Here is a 20,639-nt window from a genome sequence, read left to right on the forward strand (position 1 = left end):
TAAAGTTTATAATCTTACATTTTTTTTCAAATGCTGTTTTCAAATGTAGAAATAAATAGAATGTTTAATGTATTACTTATGTACTGTACAATTACAATGTGGTTATATTTAAAGGACTATCACAATACAGGTAATAGGTTGATACACTGATATCTTTTATTTTCTATTTTTTTCCCTAAATCTTGAAGTGTACATTTTAGGGGATAAGAGAGATATAGAATAGCAGATATCAGTGTGTCAACCTGTGTTATGATAGTCCTCTAAATATAACCATGTTTTTGTTGTACATAGGTAAGAAATAACTTTTAGGACAAAAAACTTTGGTATAGAATATTTAACATTTATAAAATGCTATAGCTAAGTTAAATTTCATTATTTTTATGTTGATTTGTGCAATTAGACAATTAGTACAAAAATATCTATGATTTTATTATATATTTATCAGCATTAAGACTAATTTAAAACTAATGATTCAATTGGTTTTATTTGCAATTAATACATATATGAAATAATGATTACAATGTATATTATTTAACTGATGACAGTTAATGAATATAGTGCAAACAATTTATAAATAGCATTAGTTTATACAAGAGAGGTTATTTTATTATATTCTTTGTTTGTAATGAGTAATATCACTGATAACATGTATGAATAACCTGTAGTGAGAGTTTGAAGATAAGATTACGATTAGGAAACAATGTCAAGTGAAATGGTTTGTCAAATTATTTTATTGTTAGAGAAACTGATTTAAAGTTTTTGTTGAAATATAGTTGGTTGAAAAGTCAATTTAAAAATATATATGTAATATTCAGATATATGTAGCCTTACTATCTGAACAGTTTGGATGTGAGTATCCAAATTATCTCAAGTATCTAATATCTAAATATGAAAATTTCTTTACTATTTAGCAAGTTAAAAAGTAATTTAGAAGAATATTTTTAGTTTTAATCTACTTTTTCAGAATATTATTAAAATAAATGATAGGTTAATTACTTGTAACTGTAATCCATAAAATTATTTTCTTAAAATAAAAATTATCAAGAATGTATTTCCTAAATATTTTTGAGTTTATTCACTCATCTTCAAGGACAAATATCTCTTTACAATAAAAGAAATTTCTGCTTGATGATAGAAGAGTTAATAACCTTCTGTTAAGGCAGTTTATTTTTGTGTAGAAAATAACTTCAGTAGAATTTAAGCAATTCAATAAAAATGCACCAAATTGTAATTTATTAAAACAGTTAATACATCAACTTAAAATATTAATATGCAATATATTAACTGTATTTATTGTTTTTAATATATATCAGTTAAAACAGTAATCAATTTAGATTACAAGTTAAAAACATTTATTAAGAGACTATCATTTGCCTGGAGCAGGACTTGAATCTGCAACTCTCATTTGCTGTACAGATATGTTGCCATTTTAGCCTAATGTAATTTGGCAATTGTTTGGAATTAATCTAAAAATTGGGTTAATGGATGTTTATATTTGTATAAGAATTTCTATATATAATAGTAATTTTCACAAAGAAGTAAGTTTTCTTTCAAGGTATTGGAATGAATTATCAAAAAACAATGCAACATTACAATATTTCTGTGATAAAATGGACTCTCTGCAATGGATGAATATTGTAAAGCAAAGATCTATTGTATTTTAATATATTGTAATTTCTTATGTATAACCTGCAATAACTTCTAGGATATATAACTTGTCTCTACTTTCAAATTTACTTTAAAATACAGATAATCTATGGGTTATATGTAGAAAATTATGATATATTAAGTTAACATAAGTGTAAGTTAGCTGACCTGGTGAGATTGGGGACTTAAAATCCCACTTCTCTGACACCAGTATAACCAGTATACACTCACCGACTTTTGGGAGGGAATCGATTAATCCCACGTCAGGAAGACTAGGGTCATCTGTGGTGGTAGTGGAGACAGAGATGACAAGTGTTTTACAAAGGAAATCATTTATTATGGCAGAAGTATGCTTCACTACACTGGAGAACACTGGGATGTGTAAAATACTGCACTCTTAGAACCTATAACTGGTGTGATATAAAAAAAAAAAAAAAAGAGGATGCTTATTACCACAAACATTTTCAAACTGCTGGGAGTTCTTCTTCAGGTGTGAGACTGAATTACTGATGGGACAGAGCAAACCGTTAAAGGAAATTCGAGAAACAATAATAAGGTGTTACATGAGGCACATGTGTTCGTCAAGTTGACCTAACATGACCTTAAAGGTCGGAGTCTATCAACGTCTGCCATGCTGTCGATAGAATCAATTCATCCTTAAAATTGATGCAGTTCTCATTGAGGAACGATTTGTAGATTTGAATGGCCTCCAGCCACTTAAGATGTTTATTGTGTAATGTAGTGCAAATGAGTTTTGCCTGGTGGAAGGCCGCCACAATGTCCGGGTCGGCGGCATACACAGCGAGGGCGGAGGTACTTCTCTGATGACATATGTCTGCTATATGTTCCTGGAGTCTGACTTCCAAGGAGCGTTTTGTGGATCTAATATAAACAATATAAATTTTTTTATATAAACAATCCAATATAAATATATAAAAATATATATAAATTAATATATAAATAAAAAATATATATAAAAATATAATTATTATATAAATAATAATTTTTTTATATAAATAATCCGATATCAATTATTTTTTTTAATATCACACCGGTTATAGGTTCTAAGAGTGCAGTAGAAGTATGCTTACATATCTCTGATGCTTTACAATGGTTTCAGTGGATCAAGGTGTCTCTTGTCTCTTGTTGCTCCTGCAGGATGTGTGCAGCCCTGGGCTGGCGAGAAGAGTTTGTCGGATTGTGGTGTTGGTGGGCAGATGACGACGGTGTGGTGCTTGGTCCAGCAGAAGATGCACATAAGACGATTTTGGCAGTGCACAATTTAAAGTGTGTAATCCAGAGGGAGACACTCTTTGATGCATTGACACACAGTACATCTGGTATCCGACACATTGGTCAACCGAGTGTGATGTGTCCTTGATATCCTGGAATTATATCAACCTCTATCTTTTTATTGGCCGCTCTGATTGGCTGATCTCCCTCATCTGTGCTTTCCGAGTGGGTGGTCCCTCATTACTAAGCATAACGGGACTCCTACCTGGTGTGCGGGAGAGGTCATATTCAAAGCTGAATTCGACTCTTCAATTAGAAATGGACAACATTCCTTTTACAATTTATGACTCTGCTGCAGTTTTATTATAAACAAAGGGTGTTTGACTACAAACATTTTTTCCTTTTAAACAATTAAATTTTTTTCTAAATTACTGATTGATTTTCATGAATTTTGTGACTGTTCAGACCTGTCTGAGACCTCACATAAGTTTGGTATTTTATTATGGAAATATTGTAATGAAATCTTATGTAGGAGTTGAGAATTCTCACAAAGAAGAGTTTGTTCAATGTTTAGTAAAAATAAAATTTTAATTTTGCTGTGTTGCAATTATCTAATATCTCAGGTATCTGTAATCTAATATATCAGGTATCTGTGTTGCAATTATCTAATATCTCAGGTATCTAATATCAAGATATCTGTATTGGTTTTAAGATGCCACGAAGTGTTGATATTAGATACTAGACTTTTTCACATCCACTTTATTTTCTATGTACTTTACAGTGAAAAAGTCTAGTGTCTAATATCAACACTTCATGGCGTCTTAAAACACAGTCTACAAAAAGGCACTGTTTCAACACAGAGAAGATAGATATCTATATATTATATAAATTAAATATCTACTTTGTATATAAATTAATGTAATTAACTAAGGACCTAATAATAGTTAATATGAAAAATTGTTTTCAATTTTATATTCAAATAGATTTGATAGATCTGTTTAAATAAATTTATCAACAATATAAATTTATCCATCAGTTTTGTCTATGATCAGATAGACAAAACTGATTGAAGATCTACTGAAATTAATCTATTTTTTTTAAGATAACAAACATGTAATATATCAAATTGATTTATCACTATATTTTAGATAAAATAATAACTTATTAAAGTACTGTTTTTTTAAAAGTTTAATCATTTATTTTCAGCTAAAAATGGATGTAATACAGAAACATTGTTTAAGAAAAGAACGAGAAAACATCATTGCAGATTTGAACCCAAAATATATTCTTCCTTTTCTTCTAGAAAAACATGTTGTTACAGTAGATGAATATAATGAAATCTTAGATAAGGTTATCATTTTCTTTGTTTTATTATTATTATTTTTATTATAATGTATGTTAATTTAAAATACTAGCTTAGATTAACATTAATTAATTTAAATGTGTTTATATTTGAATAATGTAGTAATAATAGTAATGTAGTAATAAACAGTTAAACATATAATTATATAAGATCACATATAAGATGAAGATATAAATTTTAGCTAAATGATAAACTATAAATTTCCATATTGCTGTTACATATGGAAATTTTATATGAATTCATGTAAAATTACTAGGGTTTCTGTTCTCGATTATCTGCAGCACAACCCTCACATTTTGTATTGCTTCACAATGTTCTTCATTTGTATTCAATTTATAATTCTTTATATAAACTATATTAGTTTTATAATCATCATCATGTTTTTTTATATATATATATATATATATAATCATGATGAGTATAAAACTCTATATATTATAAAATCTATATATATAGATGATGGTGATTATGAAACTAATATAGTTTATATACAGTGGGTGATCAGTTAACGAACAGTTCAGGCTGAACAAGTCGGACAACAAACACTTTTGCGAAAGATTTTTACATTTAGACAACGAATACTTCACAGAACAAATACAAAAAGAATTGATGTAAAATAATGAATACTGATTGGTTTTCCCTTGTCTCCAGGTAACAATTTGAAATCTTTTGGATTACAGATGTCAACATTGACGCTCAACCCGATACCAATCGGATAGTATTCCTCCGAACTTTAAAACTCTCCCTTGTAATTCCAGCTTTTTGTTTAACTTTTTGACAAATAATTTTTTATAGTCTTTGCGAGACTGTTGGGAACTCATTAAGATTTTCATCAGTTTTTACTTTCGAAATGTGAGTGTTTAACTGTCCCATTGGATATTCATTAACGTTTTAACAGCAAAATTTCAAATTTCATTCAGGCCATTTACATAATTCTTTTTGTGTGCTAGTTGATTTCTGTTCTCTGAATTTTTGTGAGTGCTTTTCTGAATTTTTTATTTCAAAAAGAAATTGATAATATTATAGAGCCTAAAAAGAGTGGAGTGTCAAGAACTGTGCTCAACATAGAAACCAAGGAAGAGATAATAGCCAAGGTAGAGTGGGCAGATGTCTGATGTTGCCAGGAAGTATGACTTGAACAATATTGCTTGAACAAACAATAGGCACAATCTTAGCTAGGAAAGATATAATCAAGAAGACTCAAGCTGCTAAAGTAGTAACAAAAATCACTTCTGAGAAACGAAGTTATGCTAGCCATATGAAAATGGAGAGATTGCTTTTAATTTGAATAAAATAAAGGAAAATGAAAAGAGATGTAATTAGTATGACCATTATTCAAGATAAAGCTTTAGAAATTTTTGAAGAACCGAAGAAACAAACTCCACATTCATCACATGAGGAGATAGAATTCAAGGCTACCACTGGATGGTTTGCAAAGTTTAGAAGGAGATCTGGCCTTAACTGTGTGGTAATTCACAGCAAGTCTGCTAGTGCAGGCAAAGAGGAAAGCTGAGAAGTTCTGTCTCAAATTTGAAGAATTCTTTAAAAAAAGGATGTTGTTGTCTCCAAGTATTAATTAAATTAAAAGAACAATCAGATGAAAAAATTAAAAAAAAAAAAGGATATTGTCCATAAGAAATTGTCAATTGTTATGAAACTAGCTTATTTTGGAAGTGCATGCTGAACCAACTTGCATCACAAATGATGAAAATAATATTCCTGGGCATAAACCCATGAAAGACTGATTGACATTACTTTGGAAGCAAATGCTAGTGTGATATGAAGCTTATCCTGCTTCTTGTCTATCACTCTGAGAACCCTAGAGCATTCAAAAAACATTCCACAATTAAAGAAAGACTGCCAGTGATGTGGAGTCGAATAAAAGGGCATGGATCATACAGGCTCTTTTCAAAGAATGTGTTTTTGAAGTTTGTTCTGTAAGCATCAAGGATTTCCTTCAGACTAATGAATTGCCATTGAAAGCACTGTTGTTATCGGACAATGCACTGTTGCTATGGGACAATGCACTAGGACAGGGGTGGCAAACCTACGGCACACGTGCCCAAAGTGGCATGTAAGAGAAATCATCTGGCACGTAATGTATCATATGATTTCTGTCTTTTTCAATCATCCTTTCTGTTTATCACCTGATCATCTTTTTTTCAATCAGATTTTTTACATTTATTTGAATTAAACCATATTCATTTAATTTCTTTAAATATCATTATTTGAAGTATAAGACTTTGGCACGCATTAACATCTTTAAAGCTAAGTATGTTTACAATATGGCACGCAGACTCAAAAAGGTTTGCCATCCCTGCACTAGGACACCCAAAAGACCTTGAAGATTTGCTGGAAGACTTTCCCTGGCAGACTGTTCAGTTTCTGCCTCCAAATACCACTTTGTTGATTCAACCAATTGATCAAGAGGTTATTGTGGGTTTAAAGCAGTTGTACATTTGAGCATTGTTTTGAAGCATGCCAGTTTTCCTCAACGATGCCATTAAAAACGTTTTGGAAAGAAAAATGTATCTGTGAAATCACAAGTAAAGGATGATTATATGTTAATATATTATTTGTTATCAATTTCTTTATAAATACTCTGCAATCTGTTTTATGTTCTATATCTGTGATAAAAAACGATGCTTGTATAAAATATCACATGAAACTAAATAATATAGTTTCATCTGATACAACAATAAAACTTTATATGAAAGAAATATGTTACACAACAAGAATTATACAGTATATATACAGGGTGGGCCAGCGAAAACGAAACGGCAGAGTGTTCGTGTTCGTCCAAGCAAAGCGCTCGGACAGGTCGATTTTACTCTTGAGGGGACATCTTTTGCAATAAAGTTTTTGCGATTCTGAATACAACAGACAACAAAAAATTTTAAAAACTCATTTATTTTGTATTAAGTAAACAAGCATTTATTTCAAAAAAAATGTTTGTTTAGTTAATATTCAGAATCGCAAAAACTTTATTGCAAAAGATGTCCCCTCGAGAGTAAAATCGACCTGTCCGAGCGCTTTGCTTGGACGAACACGAACACTCTGCTGTTTCGTTTTCGCTGGCCCACCCTGTATATGAAGGCTATTATATTTGCAGTGGCAATAATGTTGTAACTTATTAGTTCTAAAATAAAACAAATATGTGATGGTTGCAATATTTTTGATGTAGTCTCTACGTTTATGAACAACTGCTGCCAAACTTTTGGGGTATGATGAATACTGTCAGCAGTGTCATTGTTAGCAAGTATCTGGAAAGACTTCTCTAAGGCAGAATGGAAGTTGTCAATGTCTTGGAAGTGCTTGTCTCTAACAAGTTTTTTCATTTTAGAAAAAGGTCAGTTACATGGACTCATGTCATGTTCTAATAACTCCCACTGTCACCTGCTTAGCAATATTCTTGCTTATAATGATGATTGTTTATGCACATTGCTGTATAATAGAGGTTCCCAACTTCTGTTCTGTGGAACCCTAGGGTTCTGCCAATAAACATTTGGGGTTTCACAATAAAATTTGTTGAATCTAGTGATGTATGAAGATGTCAATGCAGATTTGGGATGTGAGGTGTAATTGTTCTAGTCACAGATAAAGTCTCCACTGTTTATAAAGCTATAAATAACTTTAGCATGTGTATAGTCTCCAGTATCATCATACAATGACTCTGTCCAATACTATACATGTGCTAAAGTTATTTATAGCTTTATAAAGAGTGAGGACTGATTTATCCATAACAGAACAAACTGAAATCATGGTATTATTTTTGACAGGGTAATGGAAATCATAAAAACAGTAAAACATAAACTAAAGCTAGAAAATCATTTAAAAAATCATAACCTTAAAAAGGATCCAACATATAAATAAAAATACAATCATTAAATCTGTATATATATTAAAAGCAAATGTTTCATCACACTGCACACAAATAATGTACAAATTTGAAAATTTCAAAACAACTTTTAAATGGTTTTTAAAACATTGTTTTTATTTTCAATTGATTTGATTTTAATTAATTAATTTTGATTTTATTTTTAATTGTAGTTTTCTTTTCAGAAAACTACAATTAAAAATAAAATCAAAATTAAAGTAGTTTTGGTGTAAAGTGGCTACCTAGTATGCTTTAATTTGTAGATATCTGCAGGGTTCCAACATTTGTTATTAAGGTGAAAAGGGTTCCATAATAAAAATAAGTTGGGAACCTCTGCTGTATAAGACCATTGGAAATGATTACAACAACTGTGCTTTTTGTGATGAGTTACTGGACAAAGATGTTTAAGGAAGTGTCACTAGTATGTAGTATTAACTATCTGTTAAAACACCACTAAAAGCTGGAAGATAATATAACAACTTGACACCTTCTGTATTTATTTCAGCAGGTATGTGACGAAGGTCTCTGAAAGTGGCTGAAAACACCTTTTTTCCTTCAATAAATGTACACTGCTGGAATAAGTATGGAAAGTGTCAGTGAGTTATTCACTGTCTGTACCTGTGGTGTACATTGAGACAAGAGAACCTTTTTGAAAGTCTTATGCAATGAACATTAACACTTTTACTTTATTTAGTTGTTGCCACAGTTTCTTGGAGCATGGGAATAATTGGAAGGTCTCACATTTGATTGGTGTTTCAACTCTGGTTCATAGGACCTTGCCCGTGTTTTCTCAACTACAGTAATCTGATGAAGGAAGGATTTACCTTCATGCTTGTAACATTTCAAGTGAATTTGAGTAGCTTCTGATAATCTCAGTATTTTCCCATCTGGGCAAAAGCTTTGATTCGTTGGAAGACAGTACAGTATGACAATACTTTGTTGCCACATTTCTCAAACCTTTTGATACTGTAAGCATTTTATCCACATTCAACTTGAATACTGATGATACACTGTTGTTTGTGGTGAGTAAACATTGTTTAGGGTAGTAAAATAAACACTTAATGTTTGATGATCTATTTCTCAGCTACAAATATAAACAAGAAAGAAAAAAAAATGCATCAACACACAAACAACTGAGGAAAAATATTTGGTAGACTGTTGGAAATTTATAAGATTTTAGCCAATTTCCAATAATATTGTCAGTTCAAAAAATTGCCCCTACATTTTTTTCACTTTCATTAGTTGTTTTTTAAATTAAGGATAGAAATATATCATGTTTTAAAAAAATTCAAGTGATTTTTATTCCATTTTGGAATAATTCATTTAGAATGTAAATCAACTTAATTTTATATCAAATTTATTGAAATTTATGGAATTTATTGGTGAACTATAGCTATTATGATATAAAAAAATATGAATGAATGACTGTAGGTATTTTTGCAATTGTTATTAAAATTTACTGTTAATCTACATTTCATGAATGTTTGTTTGATAGTATAAAGCATTTAAATATGTTAATTCATTGCATCTATTGATGAGAAAATTTTTCTGGTCATTTCTTGTATGTATTATTTTATAATTATAGCCTATGGAACATTTTAAATAGATTAATTTATTAATTAAACATTTTTTTTTTCTAGGAATCAACGAATAAGCAAACATCTTTGTTATTAAGTCTTCTTCCTTTAAAAAGTTCAGATGCCTTTAACAGTTTTTTAGATGCTTTAGAACATGAAGATGCATATCCTTGGTTAGCTAAACCAATGCGAGACTATATAAGAAGTAAGGTCGAACAAGAAAATAGGGAATTGGAAGAAAAGTTCTTAAAAGGAGGTGTCCCATTCCCAATAAACTTTTTTATTCCTAGAAGTCAAGTTGTGGATGATGTACGCAATGCTGTTAGAAATATTTCTGAAAAATTGCGTGGTTGGATTGTAATTTGGGGAATGTTTGGAAGTGGCAAAACTGTTCTTGCATCAGAAGCGATACGAGATGTACGATTGTTTAAAGAGTGTTTTTATGGTGGCGTTTTCTGGCTACCAATTGGTAAATTAGATAATGAAAGTGCATTGCTAATGAAAATGCATAAATTATGCATGAGTTTGAGTCCGAATGATCGTAATTATCCTGATAGTATTGAATTAGCAACTCATTACTTAAAACGATTAGTATCTGATATCAGAGAAAACAATAAAAAAATTCTTTTGATATTGGATGATGTTTGGTGTACTGATGCTATTAAAGTGTTTGACATTGGTTGTCCAGTGATTATCACAACAAGAGCTAGTGACATTTTAGGTAATATTTCTGGTGAAAGAAGTATAATCGAATTAAAAGAAGGATTTCATTTAAAGGAGTCAGAGAAGCTACTTGCGTTATATGTTGGAGTTGACAGCAAAAGTCTTCCTCACAATGAAATAAAAGCCATTCATGATAGATGTAAAGGTAAACATTTTTTTAGTTTAAGTTTATTTAATATAAAGATCATAAAACTTATTGTAACTAAAACAGTAACATAAAACAACAAAAACCCTTTAAGATATAGTCTTTTTATTTAAACTTCTAATGTTTTTGGTCTACTCTATTGATCTTTCTCAGGAAAAAATCAAATATTACAATCAGGGGCGTACTGGCCCTAAAATTTTTGTGTGAAAAAAATTATTACTGGCCCAGCTCATAAATAAAAAAAATTGTTGTTTTTCTATTTATATTTAAATGTATTCAAAATACAACATTGACAAAAATTACAATAAACACAAGTCTACAACATTAATTTTTATTTAGAAGTTTGCTTTGTTGAGCAATTATATTAATGACATCATCAGAATCTATTTGACTTAAAATATTCTTCTCTGCTTGTAAAGTACTATTTTTAGTATCTTAGGAACCGACACTAATTGCGGCCGGTAAAACTTCCGTTAACCTAACGGGTACTTTATGCGGATTCAAGATTAGTGTGCCAGGCCTGGGCTTTTATGCATGCACCGAAAATATTAGTAACAATAACGACAAATATCAAGTCAAAGCAAAAAAGTTTCAAATATATTTAATTAGTAAATAGAATTTACTATGTACAATTGTCTATAATCCAAAACAAAATTTATTAACGAAAATCAACAAGTCAACCTGACAATAAACTCAGCTACTTAGCTTAACTTAATATTAATTCCCCTTTGAAAAATTCGACAAATCAAATACTTAGGAACTATGAACAGAATCTCTTACAAACTAAACGTCTATCCGTCACCTCACTATACTAGGAACCTATTTCCTCAATCTTTTCGCTATCGTCAAATCGTCAATCGAATTCCTCTTTAACACCTTGGATCGCCTAATTCTCAATCTGGACTTCGACCAGGAATCACCTCGCTCTTTCTTTGGTTAGCGTACTGGTTTTATGCTGTGAGGTGACGTCACAACTCAGCTGGGTTACTCCCCTTATTTACATACTTAGTTTGCTAACATTAAATTTCTTTCTGGCAGCTTTAATTTTCCGACAAAAGCTTATAAACCGTTTACAAAGTATTTAGCACAATTTTCTGGGATGTTATTACGGTTTAGTAAGTATTTCTTTACTAGTGAGTGTGGGGATTCCCCCTTCCATTTTTTTTTCTGCGGACTGTTTACTTCCGCTGGGCAGCGCAAGTGCACAAGATTTTTTCCTACGGCGCTCGTTCCTTCGTGAGTTGGTTTATCTTCTTTCTTTCTTTCTTTTTTTTTTTCGTTACTAACAAGAGAGTGGTGGGGAACCTTCGTCCTAAATAAACATAAGCCCCAAACAAAATATAATAAAACAAAAAATAATAATGAAATAAAAATAACGCTCAGACTCAGTTCCTTACATGCTGACATTAACATTAAGGTTTCTAGATTTTCTTGCGAGATACTTGATCTTAGTCTGCTATTAATGAATTTTAACATAGAAAAGCTCCGTTCACGGGACACTTGTGTTACAGACATAGATAGTAAATATTTGTATGCTTGACCAAGTATAGAATAAGTGCCACTTAACATGTTATATCTGTATAATATATTATAACAACAAATAGGGTAATTTTTGCAAGCTTTGCAGTAAGAGGATGAAATTGAGTCTTTATCATTTTCTACTTGGTCGTCAGAATAATGATCATTTTCATTTAATTTTTTAAAAGTTTCACTTACATTTTCCTTTAAAATATTCCATGACGATTTAAAATGTTGCAATTCTGAAATAATAATGTGTTGAGTTGCTTCTGGATTAAACTGTATTAAAATACTGCTTAATTTTTGAAATGCATTTTCAGGAGTATTTTCAGAAAAATTTTTTGGATCCAAACATGCGAAGTCATTACAAAGTAATTGGTGTTTTGTAAAACGATTTTCCATGCTTTGAATTGCAGTATCTAGTATGTGATTGTAATTACTTATTTCATACCTCTTGAATGAATCTCTTACCGGTTCATCCATAGTTTCTCCACTGTCCATTTGCTTTCTTTTGCATATTCTAATATCCGGTAATGTATGTTCAACTTTGACATCACATTGCATTTCATCCAGTTTATTATTAGCATAACTAACAAACATGTCATCAGAGTTCTTTACAATGTTAAATTTTCGTGATATATCCTTTAATAATTTGATTGAATTCATAACCATACGACAAGCTTTGATGAAATCTATGTTTCTTTCTTGCAAATAATTTGAAATCAGTGTTGTAATATCAAATATTTGTAAGAAAAGTTCAGCTGTTAGAACTGTTTCATATTTTATTAAGTAATCTAGAAAATATTTTGCTTTTATTCATATGTTTGGTTGAATGCTTATTGATGTAGCAAAATACTGTAATGTTAATATTAATTCAACATACTTAGGATTAGCAAAATTACCAAACACTTTCTTCAAGACTACATCCTTGGCCCACCATCACGTTTCTCCTATCACATTTAATTTTTTAAGCTTAGTATCTTTACTAAAACAAATCCACACATTCATTCGAATGTACAATTCTCGAATGAAAATTGCTATTAAATTTAATAGACTAAATAATGAAGCTACAGCAATTGATGACTGAGTAATGTCAGAAATAACTAAATTCAAAACATGGACGTAGCACCATACATGAACATGATCCGGGATAGCTTCTAGCATGTGAGCAGAAAACCCATGATATTTCTCCTGCATATTACTAGCACCATCAGTAGAATTTCTGATACATTTGGTAATGTCCAAATGATTTTTTCCTAATATATCTTTTATAATAATGTAGAAAGCTTCACCCGTTGATGATTCCACACTGACAACAGCTAAAAGTCTCTCATTTATGTATTTATTTACGTATCTCACTATAATTGCGCATTGATCTTGAACACTTGTATCTTGTGTGGTGTCAGTCTGAATACTATACATTCCAGCATCATTTATTTCTTTCAAAATTTTGTTTTTAATTAGTTTTGATATTGCTTCAAGTATGTAGTTTACAGTAGTTTTTGATAAAAATGTAACTAAGTTTCCACGTCCTTGTGTTCTCTTATCTAAATTTGACTGGTGAATTTTTTTACTCTTCTTAATGCAACTATCCAAATGCTTTTTCAAAATATCGTCATATTTGCTCAAAAGTAATATCATTTCTAAACAGTTTCTGTGATCTACATTGTCATCGTCCAATGTATAAAGACCCTCATTTCGTTTGCTTCTATAACTTAACCCCTTTTGCCAATCAATTTAATAATATCAATTATTCGTTTTGCAACGTTACGATTAAAAAGTATTTTTTCATTTCGTATGGATTTCAATTGTGTAGTAACGCTTGAACAGTTTTCCGTGCACATGAAATGGCAAACAGCATTTTCGTCATGAAACTTGCTTTTCCCATGCCTTTCGACATATTGATGAACAGAATGCCAATTATTAAAACCTTTGATAAAAATATTGTCTTCTGAATCTCGTCCGTATGCTAAGCAGATTGAACAGTACAACTTGTTATTTTCTTCACAAAATGTTAGCCATTTACGATTTTGACAATCTATTTTTCTAAGTTATTTTTCTAAATATTTTTATAAATTTTAGTATTAAGTGGTGTTTTTTTGGTAGGTTGTTTCAGATGATACTCGAAGAAATCATCTATATTACTGTAATGTGGCTTTATGAGAAATGTATTAGACTCGTTGCCCTCTAGAATTGGAATACTGACTTCCATTGCTTGCAAAATTTCTTTATTTTTCTCTTTCTCAAATTTGTTTTGATCAGTTTGAGCATTATTGACATTGTCTACGTCGGTTGAAGTTGCAGATATATTATTTTCAATTTCTTGAATACTAATATCTTTAGTATATAATCAGCTTGCTGTATGGTATCACAATGTGAATCCATCTCTGTAAAGCATATAATCTGGTAGACGTATCTCACAGCAAATTCTGGTTAGCAAATTGTTTTTATTTACGATAGACTTACATAAATAAAAACAATTTGCTAACCAGAATTTGCTGTGAGATACGTCTAGCAGATTATATGGTTTACAGAGACGGATTCACATTGTGACTAATATCTTTATTTATATTTCCCCACTGATTTGCATCGTCGTTGTTAGACATATTTTCAGACTGGCATTTTAAGTTTTTATTAAACATTTGTTGTATACTGTAGCACTGTCCAGCTACTAACTCCAAATCATGTTTTCTTTTTAGTCTCAACTTTTCTTGACCTCCCTTTGCTTTTTTTTTAAAGCAAAGGGAGGTCAAGAAAAGTTTTTCTCATGCTGTGGTTCCATTCTGCAAATTAAAAATTATAAGGGATCGAACCAATCCATTTATATACCAAATATATTTTGTGATGTTATAACCTATAACCTACTTTTTACAACCTGAAAGGAAAAAATAGCTTTTTTAAAATTTATTATCAAATTTGTAAAATCCTAGTTGTCCGAACCTATAAAATAGACTATTTTTAATTAAAGCATTTGTAATATAAAGAAAATAATTATTAAAAACATTTTCTGCTTACATCAAATAAATAAAATAATTGTAATTAGAAGTTTGTAGCAGTTTAAACCGTTATGAAAATCAGAGAGGAGAGAATTCAGAGCACGACTCTTACTGTTCTTGCATTATACCAGGGATGGGCAGCCTTTTTCTAAGGCCGAAATTTTCGAATTGAAACGGGCCGAACATAAGAAAAAAGAAAAAAAAAAATACGGGTAAATCACAAATGTTTATTCATGTATTCATAAATTAACATAGGTATACTGTTATATAGGTGTATCTGATATATTTATCAGATATATGTCATCGATCTTATAACGGTTATATTGAGCTTTTATTGTACAAAACCACATGCGAACCTCAAGGTCAGTTCAGCATTGATAGTAATGCGAAGTTGAAATGTTCTCATATATGGTTTTTGTATTTATTACTGTCCAGTTCTAAGTCTGAATTGTTTTTAAAATATTAATAATTTTTTAGTTCAAATATTTTTAAGTTCAATTTTAGAAATTAATAGTAACATTATTATTATTATTATCAATCACTTTATTGTAGTAAGGTTACCTTGTTACAGGGGGATCTAGTAGTTAATATTACAATTTAATTTTAATTTTGCTGAAGATTAGTTACATAAATCTTGGATATACAAAGAAACTTTGAACGTTATCACGTTAGTTTCAGTTTGAACATCTTTTTATACGTAAACAATTTAAGTCATACAATACTTCCTATGATGCTATGTTTGATTTTACAATATTTTATTTATATAGGAGAAAAAATTGTAGATCTTATACATACTAATAATCGATAAATTGTCAAGACAAGATCTAAAATTTCGTTCGTGAGTAGATGCAAAAATTTCTTTTATTTGAAATTTACGTTGAGCATTTTCAATAGCTATGCACGCTGTTAGTAAATGATATAGAGAAAAAGGCCGAGATTTACACCAATAACATTCTTTAGCAAAGTCAATGTATACGTTGTCTATCAATATTGAACTATAATTAAGCCGCATCTGAAGTAGCATACGTTTTACATTTAGGTTAGAATTTACCGTAGCAATACACGATTGAGATGGAATATGTAACATATTCAGATACCAATGGTGATAAGTTGAATTTAATATAGCGACTTGATCTTTAGCAATAGATTGTGACAAAGCATTGTTCATCATTAAGGAGTAAGCATATTTACAGTTGATTTCGTTTGAGTTAATCAACAAGGATGAAATACCATAAGACTGAATTATCTCGTTGAATTTTTGATACCATGTACGATAATTATTGACTGAAATTTTACTTTGATTTGCCATTTCGAGAAATAGAAATTTTATATTATCATCTTCAGTGTTTAGTATCCGGATGTAAAATTTTAGTAACCGATTAAGAAATAGAGGAAAAAGTTGATATCGGTTTATTTCTGATCTAATTGCATATCCAGGAACCGTCCGCTCAATATGAAGGAGTTTGCGTAAAAATATAATATGATATTTCTCCAGATCTGAGTAAAAATCCAAAGCCCAAATAGGACTAGCATAATAGAGTGCTGGAACTACAAATGAATGGAACATCTTCAAGTGAATTTTTAAATTCGAAATCCTTAATCTTGAAGCTAAATATATAACATTATTAATGAGTTGGTTAATTTTGATATTAATTGATTTTACGTTGCAAAGTAGATCGAGTTGGAGCTAGTAACACAAGATCGTCAGCATATAGAATGTAATGATAAGTGCGGCCATTAATGTAAATTCCTTCATTGTCGTTGGAAAATAGATGGTCTATTTCACTGATATATAAGTTAAATAAATAAGGTGACAAAGGTTCGCCTTGGAGTAATCCCCGGTGAATTTTTATATCCGGATAAGTTTGATTATTATGAACTATATTAATAGTATAAGATGAAAATAAACACTTAATTACATTACAGAATTTGGTACCGGCCCCTAACCTTCTTAGCCTATCAATCAGGATGGAAATATGCACAGAGTCATATGCTTTGGAAATGTCAATAAAGGCAGTAAAAATCTTTCTGCGCTTACGCTGGAGATAATTTTGAATTATTAACAATAATAGAAAAATAGCTGACTCGGTTCCTTTTGATTTAGTAAAAGCATACTGATATTGTGAATTTAAACCTAGTTTTATAGACCAGCTTTGAAATCGAGAGGCTAATATTGAAGTGAAACATTTTCTTAAAACGGATAATAAAGCAATAGGGCGGTAATTTTTGGGATCTGTTCGGGTTCCTTTTTTATAAATCATTAGAATTTTTGCTGTACTCCAAGACTTTGGGTATTTTGAGTGGTTATAAAAATGATTAAATAGGTCAAGAAGGACCTGCTTGCCAGATGGCGGAAGTAATTTAATGAATTTATTTGTGATTTGATCCGGTCCGGGGGATGATTTCGGTTTTAGCTTCCGGATCGACACTTCAAGCTCCTCGGCAGTAACCTGTAAATCGAATATTTCGTTTACTGAATTTGTCAATTCGATCATTGGAGAAGTACTTTTTTCTGTAAATCTATTATAAAAAGTGATCCAGTCAGAAAATTCAATATGAACTGATTGTTCTATATTCGGCCGTCTAAATTTCTGTATCGTTGACCAGAATATGTCATTATTTTTATTTTCTATTATTTTTTGTTGTAACTTTTTGAAGTAATTTAGTTTTTTGGTTTTTAATAGGTTGAAATAAGTAATTTTAAATTGCCGGTATTGTTTAAAGGAATCGGTTGTAGATAGTCTTCTAAACTGGTGTAATGCTTTAGTTTTTTTATTTTTTAACTTGATACAATCAATGTCGTACCATGGGTTTTTTGGACCACGAATTTTCGGATTTTTGATCTTCCGAACTTGAATAAATTCTTTTAGAATGCCTTCGAATTTAGAATAATACTCTTCACCGTCTAGCAATCCTTTAGATATTAAAGTATTCATTTTACTGCTAATTTGAGCTTGAAAACATTCGTAATTATAAACAGTTGTCTGGTAGTATGTATTTACTTGCCTACTGTTGAAGTTGGCTTTTAGCCCGAATATAGATCTGACTGGAAAATGGTCCGATGAATCAGAGTTTAGAACTTGGAGTTCGGAACATAAGTCCACAAGCAGTTCTGAGCAGATTATTAGATCAATAGTTGACGTACCGGAAGTAGTAACACAAGTATATTCTGAGGGGAAATCCTTTTCAATTCTTCCGTTGAGAATGAATAATTGTGTTTGTTTCATTAGCTTGAGGAGATGATTTCCCAATTTATTATATTTATCATCTTTAGATTTACGGATATTTTGTATTTTTAAATTCGGACCTTTATAGTATAAGTCCATGGTTTGTGCGATACGGGCATTAAAATCTCCCACTATGATTACATACGGAGATATGTTTTTCAACTTTTCGTATTGACGAAATACTTCTTCTAAGATCAGTAACTGTTCGGGAGGGATATATATTACCATAATTATCAATACTTTATTTTTCAGATTATCGATGATTGAATTGGAAATTAGTAGATGAACAATAATGTAATTATTGTTTTGCTGAATGAGTATAATATCGCCTAGCCTTTTTTTAATTATTAAACTAAGTCCGCCTGAAGGTCGTCCCGGACCCGTAGATTTTTGAGCCATTTGCGTAACAATGTAATAGTTTTCTTTATCTTGAATCTGGGAATCAGGTGGAGAAGTCAACCAAGTCTCCGTAATGGCTAGAATGTCTGTATTTTTTAATAGGTAGACAAATTCTCTGGTAATGATTTTCTTTGTAAGCCCTTGAGAGTTCCAATTGACAATAACGAAGTGGGAATTTCTTAGACCACAACTGTTATTATTTGAAGCTTTTGTTTTAACATATAAAGAAGTTGAAGATCTTGTCGGATGACCAGATGTCTTTCTTAATTCTTGATGAGGGTTATTTTGATAGATAGTTTGTCATTTTGATTGTGATGTGGGTAAAGTGAACGGAGTAAAGGAATCAGAAACCACCAGTCCCTCCAAGACGGAGCTATAGGTCAAAGAGTGATGACCGAATAACAGACTATCTCCTCGTAGTCTGCAGAGATGTCCCTCCTTCTTTAGCTCATAGTGAAATGGCAACAGCTTTTTCCGCCGTAATCTGGATCCCTTATTAAGATCTTGGGCAATTTGAGTGTCTTTTCATTCATTCGATAAGTTTTTTTGCTTCATTTTTATAAAGTTTGTAAAAAAGATATTTCGGATCTGTATATTTTTAAAGGTTAATTTAATGTGCGGATATTCCAATTTGGAGATTGAATTCACGGCGAGAAGATCCTCCATTGAAAATTCTTGTATGTTTAGTATTGACTTGATTGAATTAAAAACTTCTACTTTATTGGGTGGTTCTTTGCTAGGATATCTGTATAATATTACGTTATTACGATACTGTTCGTTAACCAATGAGTCCATTCTAAATTGCATGCTTTCGTTTTCTATCTTCAATATTTCAATTTGTTGTTCGAGATTAATAATTTGTGAATTCATCTTTCTATTTAGGTCTTTAGTTTCCTGTGCACTTTTACGAATTATATCTAATTCTTCTTTGATAGTAGACATTTGGTTAAGTATTTTTTCGTTGGAGGAAGTTATCAAATCGGAGATTTTACTCCATAATGTTGTAATTGAAATATCGGATGTATTCGTCATGTTAGGGGAAAGAGAAGGAAGAGGTTCAACTGGCTCACCTGGAATAACTGCACTTTGAGGTTCAGTGCCGAGGTTCAATCCAGTAGACGCAGAAGGGAGTACAGAAGAGTCTTTTTTGGTATAAGCATTGTAGTCAGTAATGAGTCGAACAGTAGAAGACGAAGATGAATCCTTTTTTCCTTCTATTTTAGTACGATTGAGTGGTGGCCTTCCCCTTTTTGCCGGAGACCGTTGCATCATACTTATTATTAGTAAATTATTCTTATCAATTTAAAATTTAACTTTGAAACTCAAAAAGTGGTAAGTATGCGATTGACGAATGTCGGTCTTCCAGTAAAGCTAAGTGCGTAGAAAAGTTCACCAACAGCCATAGTAACATTATTATTAATTACACAGAAATTCTAACTTGGATATTGAAAATTCAAAATTCCACATTAAAAATTCTATTTCCGTAAAATTTCAAATATTTAACATACCTTTTTCTATAATTCGGATAAACCACAGCAGATTAATAGTAAAAATTTGCAAAAAACCAAAAACGTGAATGCAACGATACAAAGCATTTGTAAAACTTACAGCTCTATATGAAATGTGCAGTGAAGTGGGGTTAAATTACCAGATAGTCCTTGCAATTAGGATTGGCCCTTGGGTTGGTTTATTTTTGCGTCTTTAAGGGGTGATAGAATTGTTTACGAATGTACTGTACATATTCATTTCTACTGGTATAGAATACCAGTAGAATACCTTGGGCTTCATTTAGTCTTGAAAAGGGGTCAAGAGCATATGGACAGTCTATGAAAGTATATGTGCATTTGTAAACAGTTCTATCACCCCTTAAAGACGCAAAAATAAACCAATCCAAGGGCTACAAATGAAATTTTTGAAATAAAACTGAACAAAAC

The 20,639-nt window shown here is 30.9% G+C and overlaps 1 protein-coding gene across 3 annotated transcripts in view; it reads left to right on the top strand.

Moving 5' to 3' along the window:
* The window catches only part of LOC136987415 (apoptotic protease-activating factor 1-like), a 102,369-nt gene that overhangs the window by 43,445 nt on the left and 38,285 nt on the right, over window positions 1-20,639 (top strand). For all 3 annotated transcript variants that reach the window (XM_067285153.1, XM_067285152.1, XM_067285154.1), the window contains exons 2-3: window positions 4,087-4,230; window positions 9,761-10,565. In XM_067285153.1, the coding sequence (XP_067141254.1) occupies window positions 4,093-4,230; window positions 9,761-10,565 (943 nt within the window). In that variant the 5' untranslated portion in view covers window positions 4,087-4,092. The remainder of the gene's footprint in view (window positions 1-4,086; window positions 4,231-9,760; window positions 10,566-20,639) is intronic.

The sequence above is a fragment of the Centruroides vittatus genome, unplaced genomic scaffold (genome assembly GCF_030686945.1).
Source record: "Centruroides vittatus isolate TY-2023 unplaced genomic scaffold, ASM3068694v2 scaffold_1782, whole genome shotgun sequence".
Classification (NCBI taxonomy): domain Eukaryota; kingdom Metazoa; phylum Arthropoda; class Arachnida; order Scorpiones; family Buthidae; genus Centruroides; species Centruroides vittatus.